Source organism: Thamnophis elegans, chromosome 2 (genome assembly GCF_009769535.1).
Source record: "Thamnophis elegans isolate rThaEle1 chromosome 2, rThaEle1.pri, whole genome shotgun sequence".
NCBI lineage: Eukaryota > Metazoa > Chordata > Lepidosauria > Squamata > Colubridae > Thamnophis > Thamnophis elegans.
Window position 1 is genome coordinate 103,841,204 of NC_045542.1, and position 19,061 is coordinate 103,860,264.

At 40.7% G+C, this 19,061-nt stretch overlaps 1 protein-coding gene across 4 annotated transcripts in view; it reads left to right on the forward strand.

Moving 5' to 3' along the window:
• RAD54L2 (RAD54 like 2) overlaps positions 1-19,061 on the forward strand; it is a 68,732-nt gene that overhangs the window by 37,248 nt on the left and 12,423 nt on the right. For all 4 annotated transcript variants that reach the window (XM_032209906.1, XM_032209909.1, XM_032209910.1 and 1 more), the window contains exons 4-17: positions 6,063-6,202; positions 8,975-9,109; positions 9,522-9,754; positions 9,960-10,142; positions 10,367-10,500; positions 11,081-11,277; positions 12,085-12,427; positions 12,978-13,155; positions 14,133-14,384; positions 16,059-16,177; positions 17,058-17,176; positions 17,662-17,761; positions 18,053-18,258; positions 18,508-18,683. In XM_032209906.1, coding sequence (XP_032065797.1) covers positions 6,063-6,202; positions 8,975-9,109; positions 9,522-9,754; positions 9,960-10,142; positions 10,367-10,500; positions 11,081-11,277; positions 12,085-12,427; positions 12,978-13,155; positions 14,133-14,384; positions 16,059-16,177; positions 17,058-17,176; positions 17,662-17,761; positions 18,053-18,258; positions 18,508-18,683 — 2,515 coding nt within the window. The remainder of the gene's footprint in view (positions 1-6,062; positions 6,203-8,974; positions 9,110-9,521; positions 9,755-9,959; positions 10,143-10,366; positions 10,501-11,080; positions 11,278-12,084; positions 12,428-12,977; positions 13,156-14,132; positions 14,385-16,058; positions 16,178-17,057; positions 17,177-17,661; positions 17,762-18,052; positions 18,259-18,507; positions 18,684-19,061) is intronic.

Here is a 19,061-nt window from a genome sequence, read left to right on the forward strand (position 1 = left end):
CAGCCTGCAGATTGCTGTGAGGGAGTCGTTGGCCTTCGTTCGGGGCTCCGGCAAGGCCTCCTTCCTCAGGAACACTTCTATTGAGGCCTAGGAGAATTTTGGCTGCTTGGTCATATTCCTGTCCCACGGACATATCTGCGCAGCGCACAGCAGCTTCCAGCTTGCGCCGGTGCCAACCTACTGCCTGCAGAGTCTCCCTGAAGGGCTGTGAGAGTCAGTCTTTGATCCAGCTGAAGAACACCATAGCTGACAGGGACAAGAGGGCGCCAGCGGAACATCCTGCTCCCTCGCCAAAATGCAGTAGGCCAGACCCCTCTGTGGTGGAACAGGGCAGTAGGGGCACCAAGGGGAAGGGGATCCCTAACTCCAGAGGCGGCAAGGCCCTATCCAAAGCTGAGGCCCGCAGACATAAGGCTCTAGAAAAGACATTTGAAAGGGCTCGAAGGCTATCCCTATCCTCTGGGGAACCTTCCCGTGATCCAAGTCCCTTACTCCAAGGGCAGGAGCTCTCCCCCAACCTTCTCCACCAAGGGCCATATCACCTTCATTGGTAGATGAGGGATCCCATGCTCCCTCTCCTGCAGCCTCTCTGTGTTATCCTGATTCTTCCTCAATGCAAGAGGAATGTTGCCCCTTAGAGTCTGTCATGGTGGAGGAGGATTCTGATCCCTCAGGATGCACAGACAGGTGAAGGGCAAGTAGACCCCAGCCTGCTGAAGATCAGGGTCCAAATCTATCCATTGAAATGCAGAGAGTTATAGAACAGGCTATTCAGAGGGGCATTGCTTCTGGAATTTCTAGAAAGAAACAGGCTGCTAAAAGTTCCACTGCCAAGCCTAGTCACAAACCTGGCCAGAGTGGGCAGACACAGGGACCTCCTTCTCCAGGCACTTCCATTGCCATGGAGGAATCTATATTAGAGGATGATAACATTGGGGAACAGGAGCTCCCAGAAGACAAGACTCCCCTCCCAGATAAACCTGCCTTCACTGGATTATTCAGGCCTTCCCTCTTTAAGGCAATCTTGCACAAGGCGAAGGCCTCTACTCAAGAAGTTACTCCCATTCAGGGGGCTCCAGCCACCTCTGGGACCCAGGATCCTAAACAGAGGTTATTCAAAGAAAACGCTCCTGCGCAGGACTTAGTTCTGGTGCCTGAGCTGTTTGTGAATGTGGTGCAGCCCCAGTGGGCGCAGCCAGGATCACTGACCAACCCTAATGGGGCTGACAAACACCTCTACTCTGTGGAGAATAATTTGGAGGATATTTTGAAGCTTCCACAGGTGGAGGCTCCAGTGATATCCCTCACTTCCAATTCCATCCTGCCGGCTGACCTCCCTGAAGGGCTCAAGGCTGAGGACAAAAAAGCTGAGAAAGCATGTCACAAGGCCCACCAGGTGGCTGCCTGGTCCATTAAGACTTCTACATCGGCTTCATTCTTTACTCGAGCCTCAGTGCTTTGGCTGAGGCAGTTGAGTTTGAATCCCCCCTCAGAGGGTTCAAGATGGATGCATGATCTTAACAAAATTATAGCAGCTGTGGAGTATTCGGCTGATGCTTCCCTCAATGCTGCCAAATTAGACTCCCGAGCTCTGGCTTCAAATGTGACCTCACAAGGTCTATTGTGGCTTCGTCACTGGCAGGCAGACGTGAAGTCGAAGTGGAAGCTTGCTTCCGTTCCCTTTAATGGAGGGCAATTGTTTGATGAAACATTAGACAAATTCTTAATCGAGACCAAGGATAAATGGAAGGTGCTTCTGTCTACTGCCAGGAAGGCTGATAGGAAGAATAATTCCTTTTTTCGGAATCAGTCCTTTCGGGGGAATGACTCTTTGGGTGCGGGTCCCTCCTATCAGAGATCCTTTCCCCAGGGCAGTGACCGTAGCCAGGACAGGTCAACTTTCAAGGATAAGGGTCAACAGCAGCAGTCCTTCCAACGCCCCTTTTGTGGCAGTTCCAACAACCGCTCCTACCGTAGGTCCAAGTGACCACCAATGGGATCTCCCATAGGCAGCTGTCTCCAACTTTACGCCACCCAATGGGAGTTGATCACAACGGACGCTTGGGTTCTCAATACGATCAGGCTGGGCCTGACCTTGGAGTTCCTCCCCCCACGGACCTTCGTCCTCTGCCCAGTCCCCGCCTCCCTCCCCAAAAGACAACTCATGCAGGCAGAGATCTTGCATCTCCTCCAGATACACATCATAGAACCAGTTCCCATAGAGCAGGAAAAGAGGGGGTTCTACAACATTCTTTTCTTTGTTCCCAAAAGCTCTGGGGGATGGAGGGCCATTTTGGACCTCAAGAACCTAAATCGGCATCTGGCCTACAAGCGTTTCAAGATGCAATCCTTACAGACCATCCTAGGTTGCATCAGGCGAGGGGACAGGTTGACCTCCATCGACCTGAAGGAGGCTTACCTGCATATTCTGATCCGCAGGTCCCGCAGGAAGTTCCTCAGGTTCCACTACGACGGCAAGCATTACCAGTAGAAATTTCTGCCGTTCGGACTTTCATCAGCACTGAGGACTTTCATGAAGATACTGGCAATCGTAGCAGCCCATCTGCGGTTGCGCCAAATATGTCTTCTTTGTTACTTAGACGATATCTTGATTCAATCAGCGTCCACCAACCAAGCGCTCAGAGACATTTGAGTCACCATCTCTACCTTACAGAATCACGGGTTCTCGGTGAACCGAGAAAAGAGTCAGCTGACACCTGTGCTCCGCATCTTACATCTCGGAGCACTCATAGACTCCGATCGCTGCCATGTGTTCCTGTCACTGGACTGCAGGCGCAACCTCATCATCCAGGCACGGGAGGCAAGAGTGAACCAGTTGACGTCCCTCGTGTCCCTATCACAAATTTTGGGACTCATGATTTCATGCATAAATATCGTTCCCTGGGCACGTCTTCATGTGAGGGAACGGCAATGGTTCCTTCTGCCTATTCAGCGGGCCAAAGCCAGCAACTCTTTCAGATGGGTCAGACTGCCTCCAAATGTCAGACAGTTCAGTGGTGGGAATCCAGTGCAGTGATGAGAGGTTGCCACTTCCAGGAGCCAAACCGTCTGGTAGTCACAACAGATGCAAGTCTCCAGGGATGGGGAGCCCACTTCCAGGAGCAAGTGACACATGGCAAGTGGTCACCAAACAAGGCTGCACACAACATAAATTGGTTAGAGTTAAGGGCAGTGAGGCTGGCCTTACGCCACTTTCGAAGGGACATTGTGGGTTGTGATGTCTTGGTGATCACAGACAATATAGCGATAAAGGCCCACATCAACCGCCAAGGGGGCACCAAGTCCAGAGCCCTGATGATGGAAGTGGAGGCTCTGGGTCAGTGTGCGGAACAGCATCTGACCTCCTTGCGGGCAGACCACATCTCAGAGTGGACAATGTGAGAGCGGACTGGCTGAGCCGGATGACCATCGACAATGCAGAGTGGCATCTTCATCTGGCAACCTTCCATCAACTGACCGTCAGGTTCAGCTTATCGGTGGTCGATCTGTTCACCAGTCCAGACAACTTGCAACTCCTGAGATTCTTCTCGAGATATGCCACCCCGCAAGCGGAGGTAATAGAAGCTCTGAGATGCCACTGGCCTAGGGGTCTTTTGTACGCCTTCCCGCCGCTGCCTCTCATCCCACAGCTGGTTCGGAGAATCTTGTCAGAGGAAGTGGAGGTTCCCCTAGTAGCACCTCACTGGCCCAGGAGATCGTGGTACATGGACCTTGGCAGTCTCTCCATTCGCAGACCATGGAGGATACCTCAGGAGCTGCTCTCCCTCAGCCAAGGAGCCATAGTGCATCCGGATCCCAGCTGGCTCCAGCTGGCCGTCTGGCACTTGAAAGGGACCTCTTGAGGAAGGACAGTCTCTCTGACAAGGTCATTCGTACCATCCAGGCATCCCGACATCGGTCTACAACTCGGATCTATGACGCCACTTGGGCAGCTTCCGGTGTAGGACACTATAAATAGTGCCCACTTCGGCATCCATCCCACAGCTGCTGGACTTCTTGCAGGCAGGGTTTGATAAAGGCCTGTTCACTAACACCCTCCGCCGGCAAGTTTCTACCATTCTAGCTAGACATTCAACTGTTTCCTTGGGGCAGCACCCTCAGGTGAGAAGTTTCCTCAAGGGGGCCTCCAATCTGTGCCCTCCCAAGGTACACAGGTTCCCCACCTTGGCCCTCCCGCTTGTTCTGAGGGCCCTGACCAAGACACCATTTGAGCCTATACGTTCCATCGGTCTTCATCATCTGACTCTGAAGACGGCCTTTCTTATAGCAATTATGTCAGCTAGGAAGGTGTCAAAGTTGGCTGCTCTTTCCGTCTATGAGGACTTATGCATTTTTCATGTCAACCGGGTCACCCTCCGGCTAGATTCGGCTTTTATGCCAAAGATTAACTTTCTGTTCCATAGATTTTAGGAAGTGGTACTTCCCAACCTCTGCCCTCACCCTCAGCAACCCAAGGAACGAGCTTGGTGCAAGCTGGACGTTCGCTGCTACATCAAGAGGACAGAGGAATTCCGCCATTCCGAATCTCTTCTCATCTCTTTTCAACCAGGTTCCATGGGACGCAAGGTCTCACTGTCCACCATCGGTCGGTGGTTGAGGGCTTGTATCAAACTGGCTTACCAGCACCAGGGCAAGATGGTATCACCCTAGACTCACAGCTCATTCCACATGGAGTGCAGCCACCATGGCTGCGGGGGCGACACAAGCTCCTGTGGAAGAGATCTGCAGAGCGGCTACCTGGTCGTTTCTGACTCTGTTCATTAAGCATTACCGCATTGACTCCTATGCTGCAGCAGAGGAATCTTTTGGGAGGAGAGTGTTGCAGAGGGTTGTTGCAACTCTGCGCATCTTGGATGATTATGTTGCCCTCCCTGGGACTTCCTAGCTTGGGTATCCCATGCTTGGACTCTCCAAGCAAAGCCAATGGTCAATCTCAACCCCTGGTGGTGAATGATTTCACCCAGTGGCTTCATGTTAATGTTAAAAAAGAGTGGAGAGGGTACTGAATCCTGTGACACATTACAGAAGAGTGGCCATAGGCTGAACAACATCTTATTAATACCAGTTGGGACCGGCCTTGGAGAAAGGAGCCAAACCAATGCAAAACAGCACTATCCAACCCTAACCCTGCAGCCAGCCCAAAAAGATACCATAGCTGATGGTATCAAAGGCTGTTGAGGGATCAAGGAGAGCAAGGATGGTTGCATTATCCCCATCCTGCTCTCATCATCAACAAATGTTATCATTTCCATCCCATATCTGGGCCTGAATCCTGACTGAAAGTGGTCCAGATAATCCATATCATCCAGGACCTTCTGAAGCTGCCAAACAACCATGTTCTCTATCCTCTTCCCTAAGAAGGAACGATGGGAAACTGGATGGAAATTGCCCAGACAGTTGGGATCAAGTAATAATTAACTTCCCTCTTAACATCATACATCAGCACTTAAACAGCAGCATCAAGGGTCTTCTTGCTCAATTCCATGCTTGCCTCCAATATATGTTTTTTATTGCTCTGTTTTTAAGCATGTGTTGTTTTCCACTTCTTTGTAACTAGAATGCAACTGACATATAAAGCAATTGTCCATTATCTTCTAACTTGCTTTGCCTTAAACTGTGGAAGCCTTGATGCTCTCCGAGCTTGCTTGGTTATTTGTTGCTTGCTGACATTTAGTTACCAGACAAGGTGACATCTCCTTTTCACACATACATTCTGTTCTATTGTTACCTTAAACTCTCACCTGTCCTTAATGGTACAGAACAATGTAGGTACTTATTTACTGGCAACTTCCTTAGTTTCATTTTACTCTTATGCACTAGGCTAAAAACTAATATTACCACCACCTTCCCAGTTCATGGAATATACAGTGGCACTTGCCTTCCACCTACAAGTAAAAAATAGCTAGTTTTGCTGACTCTTGTCTTTTTCTTTGCTCAACAAAGAGCAAGTAAATTTTATTTGCCATTGACATGACCAAATTGAAACTGCATTGATATATTTCTTGAAAATAATGATTTTTTTCCTGAATTTCTGCATTCAGAAAACTGCTGCGGGAAGACCAGTTGGAGGCTGTGACAAAAGCAGCACAACAGGAGGAACTGGAAAGAAGAAAACGGCTGGAGCAGCAAAGGAAGGATTACCAAGCCAGCATCCCCACTGTACCTTTAGAGTTTCTCCCAGGTGAACTTTACACAAAGTATTGAACCAAAAGCTGAACTGAAGCATGATGTAACAAATAATAATGCTTAATCCTGGCAGCATACTAACTTTGTTCCATAGTGTTTATTTTATTCTTACATTCATGCCCTGCTTGACCCCCCCCCCTCCCTGGGCAAGAAAAAAAAGGACACTATAAGTACTGTCATAAGTAACTCATAAGTACCTTTGTGAATCGCTGCGTGTCTATTTTTCTCTAATAAGTTTTTTCCTTTTGATATCTGAATTATGTATCATATTAATAGTAGAAAATGATTTCTGTGTTAATATGCCATTCAGGGAAGTGATAAAGATAATACTTCCTTAAAAGAATTATGAAAATATTGTAAAAATTAGTCATTTTTAATAGAGCAGGCCTAACAACAGCATTTTTAGTTAGGTAGAAAAATTGGTTCTAACTACGTGTTGCTGCACTTGCCTCTCATAAACAGTTTTGTTCTATTGTTTCCATTATTTTAGCTTTCTTGGAAACCATGCTTTCTACCACACAAATAAGTCAAACTCAGTTATTTTTTCTGCGTATTTATCAGTTCCCTCTCTGAATATTAGTCATGAAAACTCCATACTTCTTTAATATTTTCCTTGTTCTTCTCAATCACAATTTCACAGCCAATCCATTAAGAACAGTTTTTTAACCTCTGATATTCCTCAGGATCAAGCCATATATATATTTATATTTATATTTAAAGTCACAAACCCTGGTATGCCCAAATATGGGAGGAAGATCACTACTTCCATTCTCTGTCCTTCGGCTCATCACAAGAGACCATCCAGACAGAAACCTGAGTCGAGCTCTGTAGCTCAGTGGTTAACACATCTGCCTAAGAGGCAATAGAGCACAGGTTCGATTCCCAGCAAGGGTATGGCTAGCTGATGAGAGCTTTAAATAGATCTATACTAGTCTCCCTTTATTTATTTATCAGCACAAATAAAACACACACAACACACACACACACACACACACATATAATGTTGAAAAATGATATTTCTAAAAACATATAAATATAACAATAACATATAAATATAATCAATGAATTCATAGCTTAAACAATTTTTCTTGTATTTATTTGTCTCAGCTGCATTTTGATCAAAGTTGTTACTTAGATTTATAGAAAATGTACAGTATCTTAAAGCCCATTAGTAATTGTTCCAGATTTCGTGAATTCAAAAGTGTCCCATTCCTTTTTATCCCTTACTGAGGAGAATAGGGAGGAATGAAGACCTGGTGTCTTCTCTATGTTAAGTGAGCTATTCTTTTATTAATTCCTCTTAAATACTGGATTCCAACATTTTAAAATCTCTCTAAACTTTGTGAAGAGGCTAAAAATATACAGATAGTTCTTGCTTAATGATCACAATTGGGGCTGGCAACTCTGTCACTAAGCAGTGTGCTCCTTAAGTGAATCACCCATGGCAGTTAAGCAAGACATCACATGATCATGATTTGCAACTTTACTGCCAGCTTCTACACTGAATGTGCTTGTCAGAAGCTGGTAGTAAAATGTGCATCTAGCAATCACATGTTCGTGGGATGCTGCAACGGTCATAAGTGCAAAAATCAAAGTTACTTTTTTTTTCCAGTGCCATCATAACTTCAGACAGTCCCTAAACAGGGCAGTCATTAAGCAAGGATTATCTGTATGTCATCCCAGTGAAATAGCATTACCTGTAATAGATTTAGACCACATTAAAATAGAGCCATATATGCAAATGCTTGTAGTAAAGCTTTGGATGTTTTCCAATATCCATAATTTCAAACTGGCCTTAGGAGGCATTACACCGTGACTGATATGACCTGTCTATTCATCCTCTGACTCCTTTCCGTGGTACTTTTAGAATTACAGTATGGACAGTCTTCTGTTCTGCTTCCTTATCCTCTTTCAAATTTGGAGCAAGGAAGTAAGTGGGTGGGTGGTCTTCTCAATGCTGAGCAACAATGCAGCAGGACTAATGAGCAAACAGATTTTGTTTGCACCTGTTCTGTGTAATCTGGATGACATTCAAAATGCTCCATGGAAAGAATTTACTTTTCATGCTAGCAAATGAAGAAAGAGTCTCTGCAATTTGAAAAAAAAAATAGCCAAACTTGCTGCTCATCTTCAAACTGCAAAAGTCCTGACAACAAATCTTACAAATTCTGTTTCATTTGTTCAGATTTTGTTTAGATGCGCTGCAGCATAGAACAAGTTCAGGGCATGCTAATATAGTCAAATTGCAGTCATTTGTACTAATAATTATTGAAGACAAACCCAAAAGAAAGTTGTTTGCTATGTTTAGATCACTGTACTTATGTTTGGAGTAGAGGAAGGGCATATGTCCACACTTCTATCATATTTTAAATGTTGAATATAAATGGAAATATGCATGTTTAATTAATTTTCAGTTTTATACTATTGATTCCAGATATAATGACATTTTTCAAACTGATTTTAAATGTCCTGATAATAGTTTGAACAATGCGTTCTTCTAACATTGGAGTCTGAAATAGAGACTCATGAGTTTACTCTACCAAAATAAATTAGAATGCAGTAAGAGAAGTACTAGTTAACGTCAGGCAAAGCATTACTTGAAGCATGTTAGAGTAGCTTCTTATATAATCAGTTGTATCAAATTTGGTACAACTAGGATACTTCTGTGGTATCAAACATTGATAGTAGGATTGAATTGAAGTGAGAACAATTTTAGTCTCCTTTTCTTTCCATCCATTATGTACTGAGTTTATTGCTTTGGTTTTAGAGGAAATTGCTTTAAGAACTGCAGAAGTTGCTCAGCTTCCCCCCCAAGTGTTAAATGAAGAGGTCATCTGCTTAGACAGCACCAGCAGTGGTAGTGAGGACGACTCCAAAGGAAGACTCCACAGCATTAAAGATGGTAAGAACATATGGAAAAATTTATTTCCGCATTATGGCTTCCAACATCTTTATATGTTGCAGTCAGTAGGATTAAAAAAACAACAAATAAATGTTATTTGTTAAGAATTCTAATAATCAGTAACTCCCTCTAACATTCCCAATTTGAAAAACATTTTTACAAACATCTAAATTTTTAAGAAATTGACTCGGCATAATTATGCTATATCAAATAATTACAAAGTGTTCAGTAACTCAGTACTAATCAGAATCAGCCAATACTACTTTCATACTTCGTTTTTATTTTTATTATTTACTTTTTCCAGTTTTTCCTAGAGTATAAAATATGAAGACAGAGGGGCATAAGTCACCTTACATATTTAGCTATAAAATATAATGGATATGCTAATCCTCTACATCTGGTTGTCTTGCAGAAGTGATAGAATTAAGTTCAGGAGACGATGAAGCCCTCCATATTGTAGACAGCAGTGATTCTGGCAACGAAGGCGATGATGATAATACTGAAGAGAGCAGTGGTGCCCATGTGAATGATGCTCTAAATCAGTTAGATGCTTCAGGACAAGTAATTATTAACATCAACCATCCACCAAATGAGGAAGACCTATATCTGGCTCCTCAACTTGCACGAGCAGTAAAGCCTCACCAGGTATTGAAATCTCTGCTGCAGAAATGTACATAATTGTCACCAAATTGTCTTCTACTGTGACATGTCATTGATTTCTGTAAGCTTCGGTGGGGGTGGGTTTTTTTGCCTGCGTATGTGTGTATGCATTTAAAAATTAGAATGCTTAACCACTAATTTGATAGTAACCAACCATAATCTCTTTGACACCATTTGTTACTCTTTCTAGATTGGTGGTATTCGTTTCCTGTATGATAATTTGGTGGAATCCCTGGAAAGATTTAAAACCAGCAGTGGGTTTGGCTGCATCTTAGCTCATAGCATGGGGCTGGGCAAGACTCTGCAAGTCATCTCCTTTTTGGAAGTACTTTTCCGTCATATTGAAGCAAAGACTGTCCTGGCAATTGTACCTGTAAGTAGGCTGTACAAAAATGTTTAGTTAAGTCTGTTTAGGTGGATAAAGGTCCTTACAAACACTTAGCAAGTTTTGATTTCCCCCAATTTCTATATTTGCCTCTCTACATTTTAAATATCCATGAAATATTTGTATAATTGTTTTCAGTGTTTAAGATATTGGTAGAATAACATATATAATTAATGGATCCCATTTCTTCTTTCTTGCCATTTTTCTGACAGGTAAATACTCTTCAGAACTGGTTAGCAGAGTTCAACATGTGGCTTCCAGCACCAGAAGCTCTTCCTGCTGACTATGACCCAAAAGAGATTCAGCCTCGCACTTTTAAAGTCCACATTTTGAATGATGAACACAAGTAAGGGGAATGGATTCTATTTTGGAGTTGTTATTTATAATTGCTGCTGTTGAAGGATTTGTGCCCTGTTTATGGATCTTGAAAAGTTCTCTTGGCAATTTGTACAGATCTCTTTATGACAACATCTGATTAATTTCAGTGTTACAATAAGGATCGCTGCCAAAATAAGTAGGATACCATCTATTAAATTGCCATCTCAGCTTGCTCACATTCCGAATCTTACAGTACTGTCCTCTTTTATTTTCTTACAAAATATAAAAAAGAAAATAACTTTTCCAGACGTATTAAGCATATAGGAAGAATATTATGCTCACAGGGGGGCGGGAATGAGCACAGTATTGTATTTAAAATGTGAGCGGAAGCCAAGGACATTGTTTGAATTCAAATACTTTAGGCTCACTGAGAGTCTAAGATTAGTGACAGCCATGGTTAATAGCAAGGTTTTTCCTATCCATTGTTTTTTGAACCAGCTTGACTTCCAAATAGACTTTGAATATACGTAACACACATACAGAGTGAAATTCTCCTTTTTCACCAATAGATATTGTCCCATTTGTATTTTGTCTACTGTCTTTTCCAGGACCACTGCAGCACGTGCCAAAGTGGTAACTGAGTGGGTGACAGATGGTGGTGTACTGTTGATGGGCTATGAGATGTACCGCCTACTTTCATTGAAGAAATCCTTTGCTACGGGCAGAAAGAAGAAAAGCAAAAAGCAAACTGGCCCTGTCATTATTGATGTGGATGAAGAAGATCGTCAGCAGGAGCTCTTAAAAGGTGAGCATCCACAAATCTCCTTTTACGTATATCTTTCATTTCCATTTAAATGATATAATCCTTAGACAATTGTTTTTACTAGCATTTGCACATGAACAGGCAGATATTCTGAAATCAGGAATCCATTAAGGCAGGGGTCTCCAAAGATGGCAACTTTTAAGAGTTGTGAACTTCAACTCCTAGAATTTCCCCACCAGCATGACTGGCTAGGGAATTCTAAGAGTTGAAATCCACAAGTCTTAAAGTTGCCAAGTTTGGAAACCCAAGCACTCAGAAATATATTTCCATGTTTCATCAGAAAAATGATTTTCTAGTTTGTATGAATTCTTTAATTAATTTGTAATTCCTTTATTAACATAAAATGTTTGGAAGCAGAGTTTCTCTGATACGTATATAATTGTTTTGCTGGATGTTTCATTATTGTAGTGCAACTTTTTGTGGAAAGATGTTAACATTGTCCCAGTTCTCACTGTTTTTCACTTGTTTGCTACTTTAAAAAAAAAAACAACTTTCATTACGAACACATTTTCTAGTTTCACTTGCCATTGAATTCAGTGAAGGATATCATTGAGAATTGTAAATGATTCTTACCTAGCCTAAGACAGGGAAGTGATCAGTGTCTTTCTCTTATCAATGTTGCCTTGAAAACAAGCAGAGATTTCTGATATCCAGTAATAATTTCTATGCAGCTCATTTTCCTTTCTCCAAACTCCTTACTGGATTTAGCACAATTCTTAATAATTATGCAACTTCAATTGAGGCTAGGGCAGAATAGATTCCTTTGGAGACATTTTCTTTTCCTTTCAGGAATTGAGAAAGCTTTATCCCGGCCTGGACCGGATGTGGTCATTTGTGATGAGGGACACCGGATAAAGAATTGTCATGCAAGCACCTCTCAGGCTTTGAAAAACATCAGATCTCGGCGAAGGGTAGTTCTGACTGGCTATCCTCTGCAGAACAATCTAATTGAATATTGGTGTATGGTAGACTTTGTACGTCCCGACTTTCTTGGTACCCGGCAGGAATTCAGTAATATGTTTGAGCGCCCTATCCTGAACGGACAGTGTATTGACAGCACCCCCCAAGATGTTCGTCTAATGAGGTATCGCAGTCATGTCCTCCACAGCTTGTTGGAAGGCTTTGTACAAAGGTGAGGCCATTCGCCACATTCCCAGTTCTTCAGTCTTTGTAAGAAGTAGTTAAATAATGAGATGGTGGGAAGCGTTTGGTTCATCAGGTTGATGGTTTAGATTTTAGATCATCATTAGCAGTCCTATTTTAGCACATGTGCCATTAAATCTAGTTTCATAATAATAGGCTGCTTTGGTAGAATTTTTCATTTGGGGATATGAAAATGACTTACAAGAACTTGATAGCGTAAATGCTTGAAATATGTAAATTAAATGTAATTTCATCACAAAGTATAATATGTGGAAGGAAATATTCAGTTGTGAATGTCACCAAATTTGTAACCAAATTTCACTTGGTTACAGACTAACACTTAAGATTGCTCAACAATCTGCTGTGGAAAATTATTCTCCACATACAAAGTGCTGATCACACTTGTTCTTTTACGCTATTAATAATGATACCTAAACTAAGATGTCTGGTACTTCCTCCTTTCCATTACTAATAGAGGGATGGAGAGCAGACTTTGAGGAATTTCTTTCCTAATGTTCTTTTCTCTTTTTTTTCTGTAGACGAGGGCACAATGTGCTGAAAGTTCAGCTTCCCTATAAGGAAGAACACGTTATCTTAGTGCGCTTGTCAAAAATCCAGCGGGCTCTTTATACTGAGTTCATGAATAGGTTTCGTGATGCAGGCAATAGCGGCTGGCTGGGACTGAACCCACTTAAAGCTTTCTGTGTTTGTTGTAAGGTGTGTTTTTAATAAAAAGGGAGCAGTATTTTGTGTAGGGGTTTGTGAAAATATAATTGTTAGGATGATATTAGTATTATTTAGACATCACTTTCTTTTCATTTTGCATCTTGAATGTTTATTTTTTTTCTAACAATATGATGATAATACAGAACACAAGAGGGATGCAGTAGCTCAGTGACTAAAACGCTGAGCTTGTTGATCAGAAGGTCAGCAGTTCAGCGGTTCGAATTCCTAGCGCTGCGTAACGGAATGGGCTCCCGTTACTTGTCCCAGCTTCTGCCAACCTTGCATTTTGAAAATATGTAAAAATGCAAGTAGAAAAATAGGAACCACCTTTGATGGGAAGGTAACAGCGTTCCATGCACTTTTGGCATTTAGGCATGCCGGCTACATGACCACGGAGATGTGTTCGGACAGCGCTGGCTCTTCGGCTTTGTAATGGAGATGAGCCCCGCCCCCTAGAGTCAGGAACAACTAGCACATATATGCAAGGGGAACCTTTACCTTTACAGAACACAACCATCTTTTAAGGCTCCCTAAACATTCTCTGAATACCGGTTACAAGTGATACAAAGTTTTAGATTGTAATTTGGCTTGGAGTATTTTGATTTAGAGTGCTTTGACTACCTGGACACAGCAACATTAATGACATTAAAAATCTATCTGTATTTTTAATCATAATTTTGCAAATTAAACTTTTCCAACTTGTAGACTTTCCTTACTTCCCCAACCTTATATGTTTATTTAAAAGATTGGCCACAAAACCTCTTTGTTGCTTTTGCTGCAAGAGACTAATTTGGCTGTCCCTCTGGAATTTTGTAAAATTACTGCTGCTCACCCTCACCCCCTTCAGTGAGACAACCATAACTGTAGGTAAAGAAAATAGTCATCAGTCTCATGAATGAAAAAACTTAGAATTAATTAAAAAAATAAGTATTTGTTAATAACAGTCAAGTAATTTTCCATCCTTTCAGATATGGAATCACCCTGATGTTCTATATGAAGCATTGCAAAAAGAAAATTTGGCAAACGAGCAAGATCTGGATGTAGATGACCTTGGCACAGCTGGTACCAATTCACGCTGCCAGTCACAGGGCATAAAAATGAAAACAGAGAGCAATGCTCTGCCATCTACAATTGGGGAGGCTACCAATAGCAAGTATATTCAGGGCATTGGCTTCAGTCCATTTCAGGAAAGAGCCAATCAGGTTGTAACGTATGAATGGGTGAGTACCAAAATCAAAACTCTTAGTGTTTTTTTTAACTTCTTCCTCCTTTTCTCTTGAACATGGTGGATGTTTGAAGCAGTGTCTTACGTCTCCCTGTACACAAATGTATGACATCCATGCTATGTATGGATTCATTTCCCATGAAGAATATTTTAAAGGTTATTGTTATTTATGAAATAGTTCTGTGTAGTATTTTTCTTACCTTTGACTCCTCTTTTCATTTTTGTGAAAAACCTTGCCTTCCTATCTTACTCATTGCAGCTTCAAATGGGATCGCACCATTTATTGTTGTTATTATTCTATAGCAATTCTCTGATCATTCTTGTATTATCTGGAGATTTTTTTATCTGTTAATTGATTTGCTTGTAGGATTATCTAACTAGAATGAGAATATGGGAAGAATATAGAGAAGATATTCCAGCAACTTAGGTATAGTGAAGGAAGCTAAGAACATTGGGTGGAAACTAACCCAGGAGAGAAGCAACTTAGAACTGAGGAGAAATTTCATGACAGTTAGAACAATTAATCAGTGGAACAGCTTGCCTCCAGAAGTTGTGAATGCCCCAACACTGCAAGTCTTTAAGAAGAAGAAGATGGTGGATAGCCATTTGTCTGGAACAGTATAGGGTTTCCTGCCTAGGAAGGGGGTTGGACTAGAAGACCTCCAAGGTCCCTTCCAACTCTGCTATTGTATTGTATTGTACATTGAAGTTCTATAATGCTGAAAACTTTACAAAGCCCTTTGCATTGTCAATATTTTTGCATATGACCTAAAAGGTGATTTGTTCTCCTTACAAGTCCTAAAACTGGATAAAGAGAACCCAATTAACTAACAGAGTCAAAACCATTATACTTGTTTAAAGAATAAGTTTTCTATGCTGCAATGCAAGTCCTTGTTTTTTGCAAAAGGTTAATGCTTTTCATTCAAGTCCAAAAGTATTTCTGTATTTATGCAGAAATACTAAAAATTCAAAAAAGATTCACAAACCTTTAATAATTGTAGTTGATTGATTGATTGATTGATTGATTATATTTATATGCCGCCCTTTTCCCCCGAAGGGGACTCAGGGCGGCTCACAACTCAAATCAGGGAAGAGGGGTACAGACAAAAAATAAACGAAACATAACAATGCATAATTTAAAAACACACAACAGTCATACAGTTTAGAAGTAGTATAACAGAATAAGAGTTGGAAGGGGCCTTCAAGGTCTTCTAGTCCAATCCCCTGTCCAGTCCCTGCTGAAGTAGGAGATCCTATATCATTTGATTGCCTACTCTCTTCTTAAAAACATCCAGTGATGGAACACCCACAACTTCTGGAGGCAAGGCATTTCACTGATTCTAACTGTCAGGAAATTTCTCCCTATTTCTAAGTTGGTTCTCTCCTTGATTAGTTTTCATCAGTATATGAGAAGGTTTAGGGTTTTTAAAATCAAATCCTCGTGTAATTATGGTATTTAGGTGGATTAATAAAGAAATTGTCAAGGAACATGTTTTATGAGAAAACATGTTTTGCTATTTTTTGGAAGGACTTAGCATTATATTGCTTATGAATGGATTTGTTTCTGATTATGTTTGTAAGGAGACAGAAGATATTAGGGAAATCCAGAGTTATAAATTGAATTGTGGTATAGCAAGTGTCACTGAGAGATGTTCTGTTTTACCTACAGGCTAAAGATATCCTTTGTGATTATCAGACAGGAGTCTTACAAAATTCACCTAAGATGGTGCTGTTGTTTCATTTAGTAGAAGAAAGTGTGAAACTTGGAGATAAACTACTGGTGTTCAGGTAAAAAGGCTATGGGAAAACATTTAAACAATATTGTAAAGCAGTGTGAATAAATAAATATTATTAACTTCAACTGAACTATTCATTAAAACATTACCTCATAGAAAGATAATTTTCATTATATTTCTGCTGATTAACTAATAATAAAGCCCTTGTTGAGTTCCTACATTTTTAAGATTACCCTTAAAAGATGCTTAAAAATGACAGTGGCTTCAGCCTAACTAGAGAAGGCCTAGCAAGAGCACTCTATTAGTATTCCTACCTTTAAAAGATTTGCTATGGTTGCATTTGATTTTGAGGCATTTTTCAACATGGTTTCAACTCTTACTTCACTTTTCGTAAAATGATGATATTCTGTAAGGTAGCAAAGCCAGTCAACTAGAATTTTGAATTAAACATATGTTTTATGTTTCTGTTGGCTAGCATACTGTTGATTTTATTGTAGACCACTTTTTACGATATAAGCAAAAATATGTAGTATAGAACAATCTGAGCCTACTTTTTTGCGGGAGAAGTTTAGAACTATTAACAATTTAGAAAAAGAACTAGAAAAAAATGGAAAGACTCTGCTAGAGTTTTATATCTCAGTATATCTCCATGGTTGGGTTACTTCAGTTGATAATATAGAAATTATTCTGCATGCCATCTATATATTAACAATTAACTTGACCCTCTTCTTTCAATTTGAAATAGTTGCCTTATTCCTATTCTTCCATTGGGCCCATGCATATGACAGTGAGGATGGGTTAACTTACATGGAATCATCATGTGTAAAATTGGCTGACAGTGTGGACAGAGTTTAGACTTTTACCACTTAAGATGTACTGTTAAGCATTTATGTGTTTTTGTCAGTCTGAAAGAAACTCTTGTCTTTTTATAGCCAAAGCCTTTCCACATTGTGTGTCATTGAAGATTTCTTGGCAAAAAGACCAGTGCCTTCTCCCCCAGGCTTGGATGCACAAGGAACCCATAATTGGATCCGAAATGTGAATTATTATAGTAAGTACAGTTCTTCAATCTCTAGAGATTGGGAAGATCTTAAAAAATATCAAAAAAATCTGGTAGCACCTTTTCAAACTAACAAATATAATGAAAAGGCTTGTGTGAAAGACAGCTCATTTCACCAGATGCATGGAATAACATACTCTGTGCACCTGACTAAGCTTCTGAAAACCCATTCCTTTTAATATTTTTATTTTTAGAAACTGCTGCCAGAGGCCTTCTGATTTTTGCCTCCAGCATTGAAAAATACTACTTTTCTTGATTTTTTTTTTCATGGTAGAAGCATGTGGTCTTCTTATTTATATGATTGGTTGAAAGATTTTTCAATAATGTTTTGGTTACAAGTAGCTTTAAATGTATTTTTCCCTATTCGTGTATCGCATCAGTTCTCTCAAACAATCATACTTTTTGTAACCCACATAGTTTTATTCTAATAGAAGTTATCCAGAAATGCTTGTAATAATCTAATTCTTCTCACATAGGACTGGATGGAAGTACCTCTGCCTCAGAGAGAGAACGATTGATTAACCAATTCAATGATCCTAGCAACACTTCTGTTTGTCTCTTCCTTCTCTCAACAAGGTAAGTTCCAGGACTTATTAAGGATAGAGACATGTGATTGACTATGAAGAATAGTAGATAGTGTTCATCCTGAAAGAGAATGGAATCTACTTCATTTAAGTAATGTTTAGAATTCCATATGGATTTAGTTAGTTCCCCCCCCCATATATCTGTTATCTTCCAATCCTAACATCATATTAATTTAGATAAAGCTTTGAACAAAAGTAGTAAATCCCAGTTAATATTTGATTTACAGTATACTAGGCAACATTTCAGGCCCAGGCAAATAACTATTCATTTTTCCCCCTCCAGAGCTGGGTGTTTAGGTGTGAACCTTATTGGTGCAAACAGAGTGATAGTATTTGATGCTTCTTGGAATCCGTGCCATGATGCACAGGCAGTATGTCGGGTATATCGCTATGGACAGAAGAAGCCTTGCCACATCTACCGGCTAGTTTCTGATTACACTTTGGAAAAGAAAATTTATGACCGTCAGATCTCCAAGCAAGGGATGTCAGGTAAATCGTGCCTTGCCTTAGGCAGATTATGCCATTCAGTAGGCAGATTTCGTTTGGTCTCTGAATTTAGCTCTCTTTGCTTTTAGGTTTGGCATAAGATTTCCAGCTCTCCCCATCTTCACCCCACCCACCCCTTTTAAAGGTGCAATAATTTGCTAATATCACAGGTTAAGGGAATATTATTGGAGATGCAGATGAAGCAGGAACTGTAGTTCTTCCTCTTTGGTGATCAATGTATATTTTCTTTAGATCGTGTTGTGGATGATTTGAATCCAGTGTTGAACTTTACCAGGAGGGAGGTGGAAAACTTGCTGCACTTTGTGGAAGAGGAATCTGAGCCTCCCCAGCTTCCATTTAGCCCCAATAAGATCAAGGAATCTGTTTTACAGCTGGCCTGTCTCAAGTACCCTCACCTCATCACCAAGGTTAGGAAAGAAAGTAAAATCCCCATATCCATGCTATTTTAATAAGTTGGCTGTAAAAATTACATCTAATAAAGTATATTAAGAATGTATAGTGCCTGCAAGAAATTAAATTCAGGAGAAGTTTCCTCCTCAAATTACTCAAATGTCTGTCCCTTATTGTTTTATTGTAAAAGGCTTATGATGATCAGATCCAATGTCTTCAAGGAATGGAATATAATGAGGTGCTTGTTTATGTCAAGGAAAGCCCAGGGTTAATATATTGCTTAGCAGTGTTACTTCATTGGTAAATATCATTTCCCCTTTGCAACAAATCCCTTAGTTTTATCTCTCATTATATGACCACATACATTCCAAAGAGTTGAAGGAGTCTCCAGATCA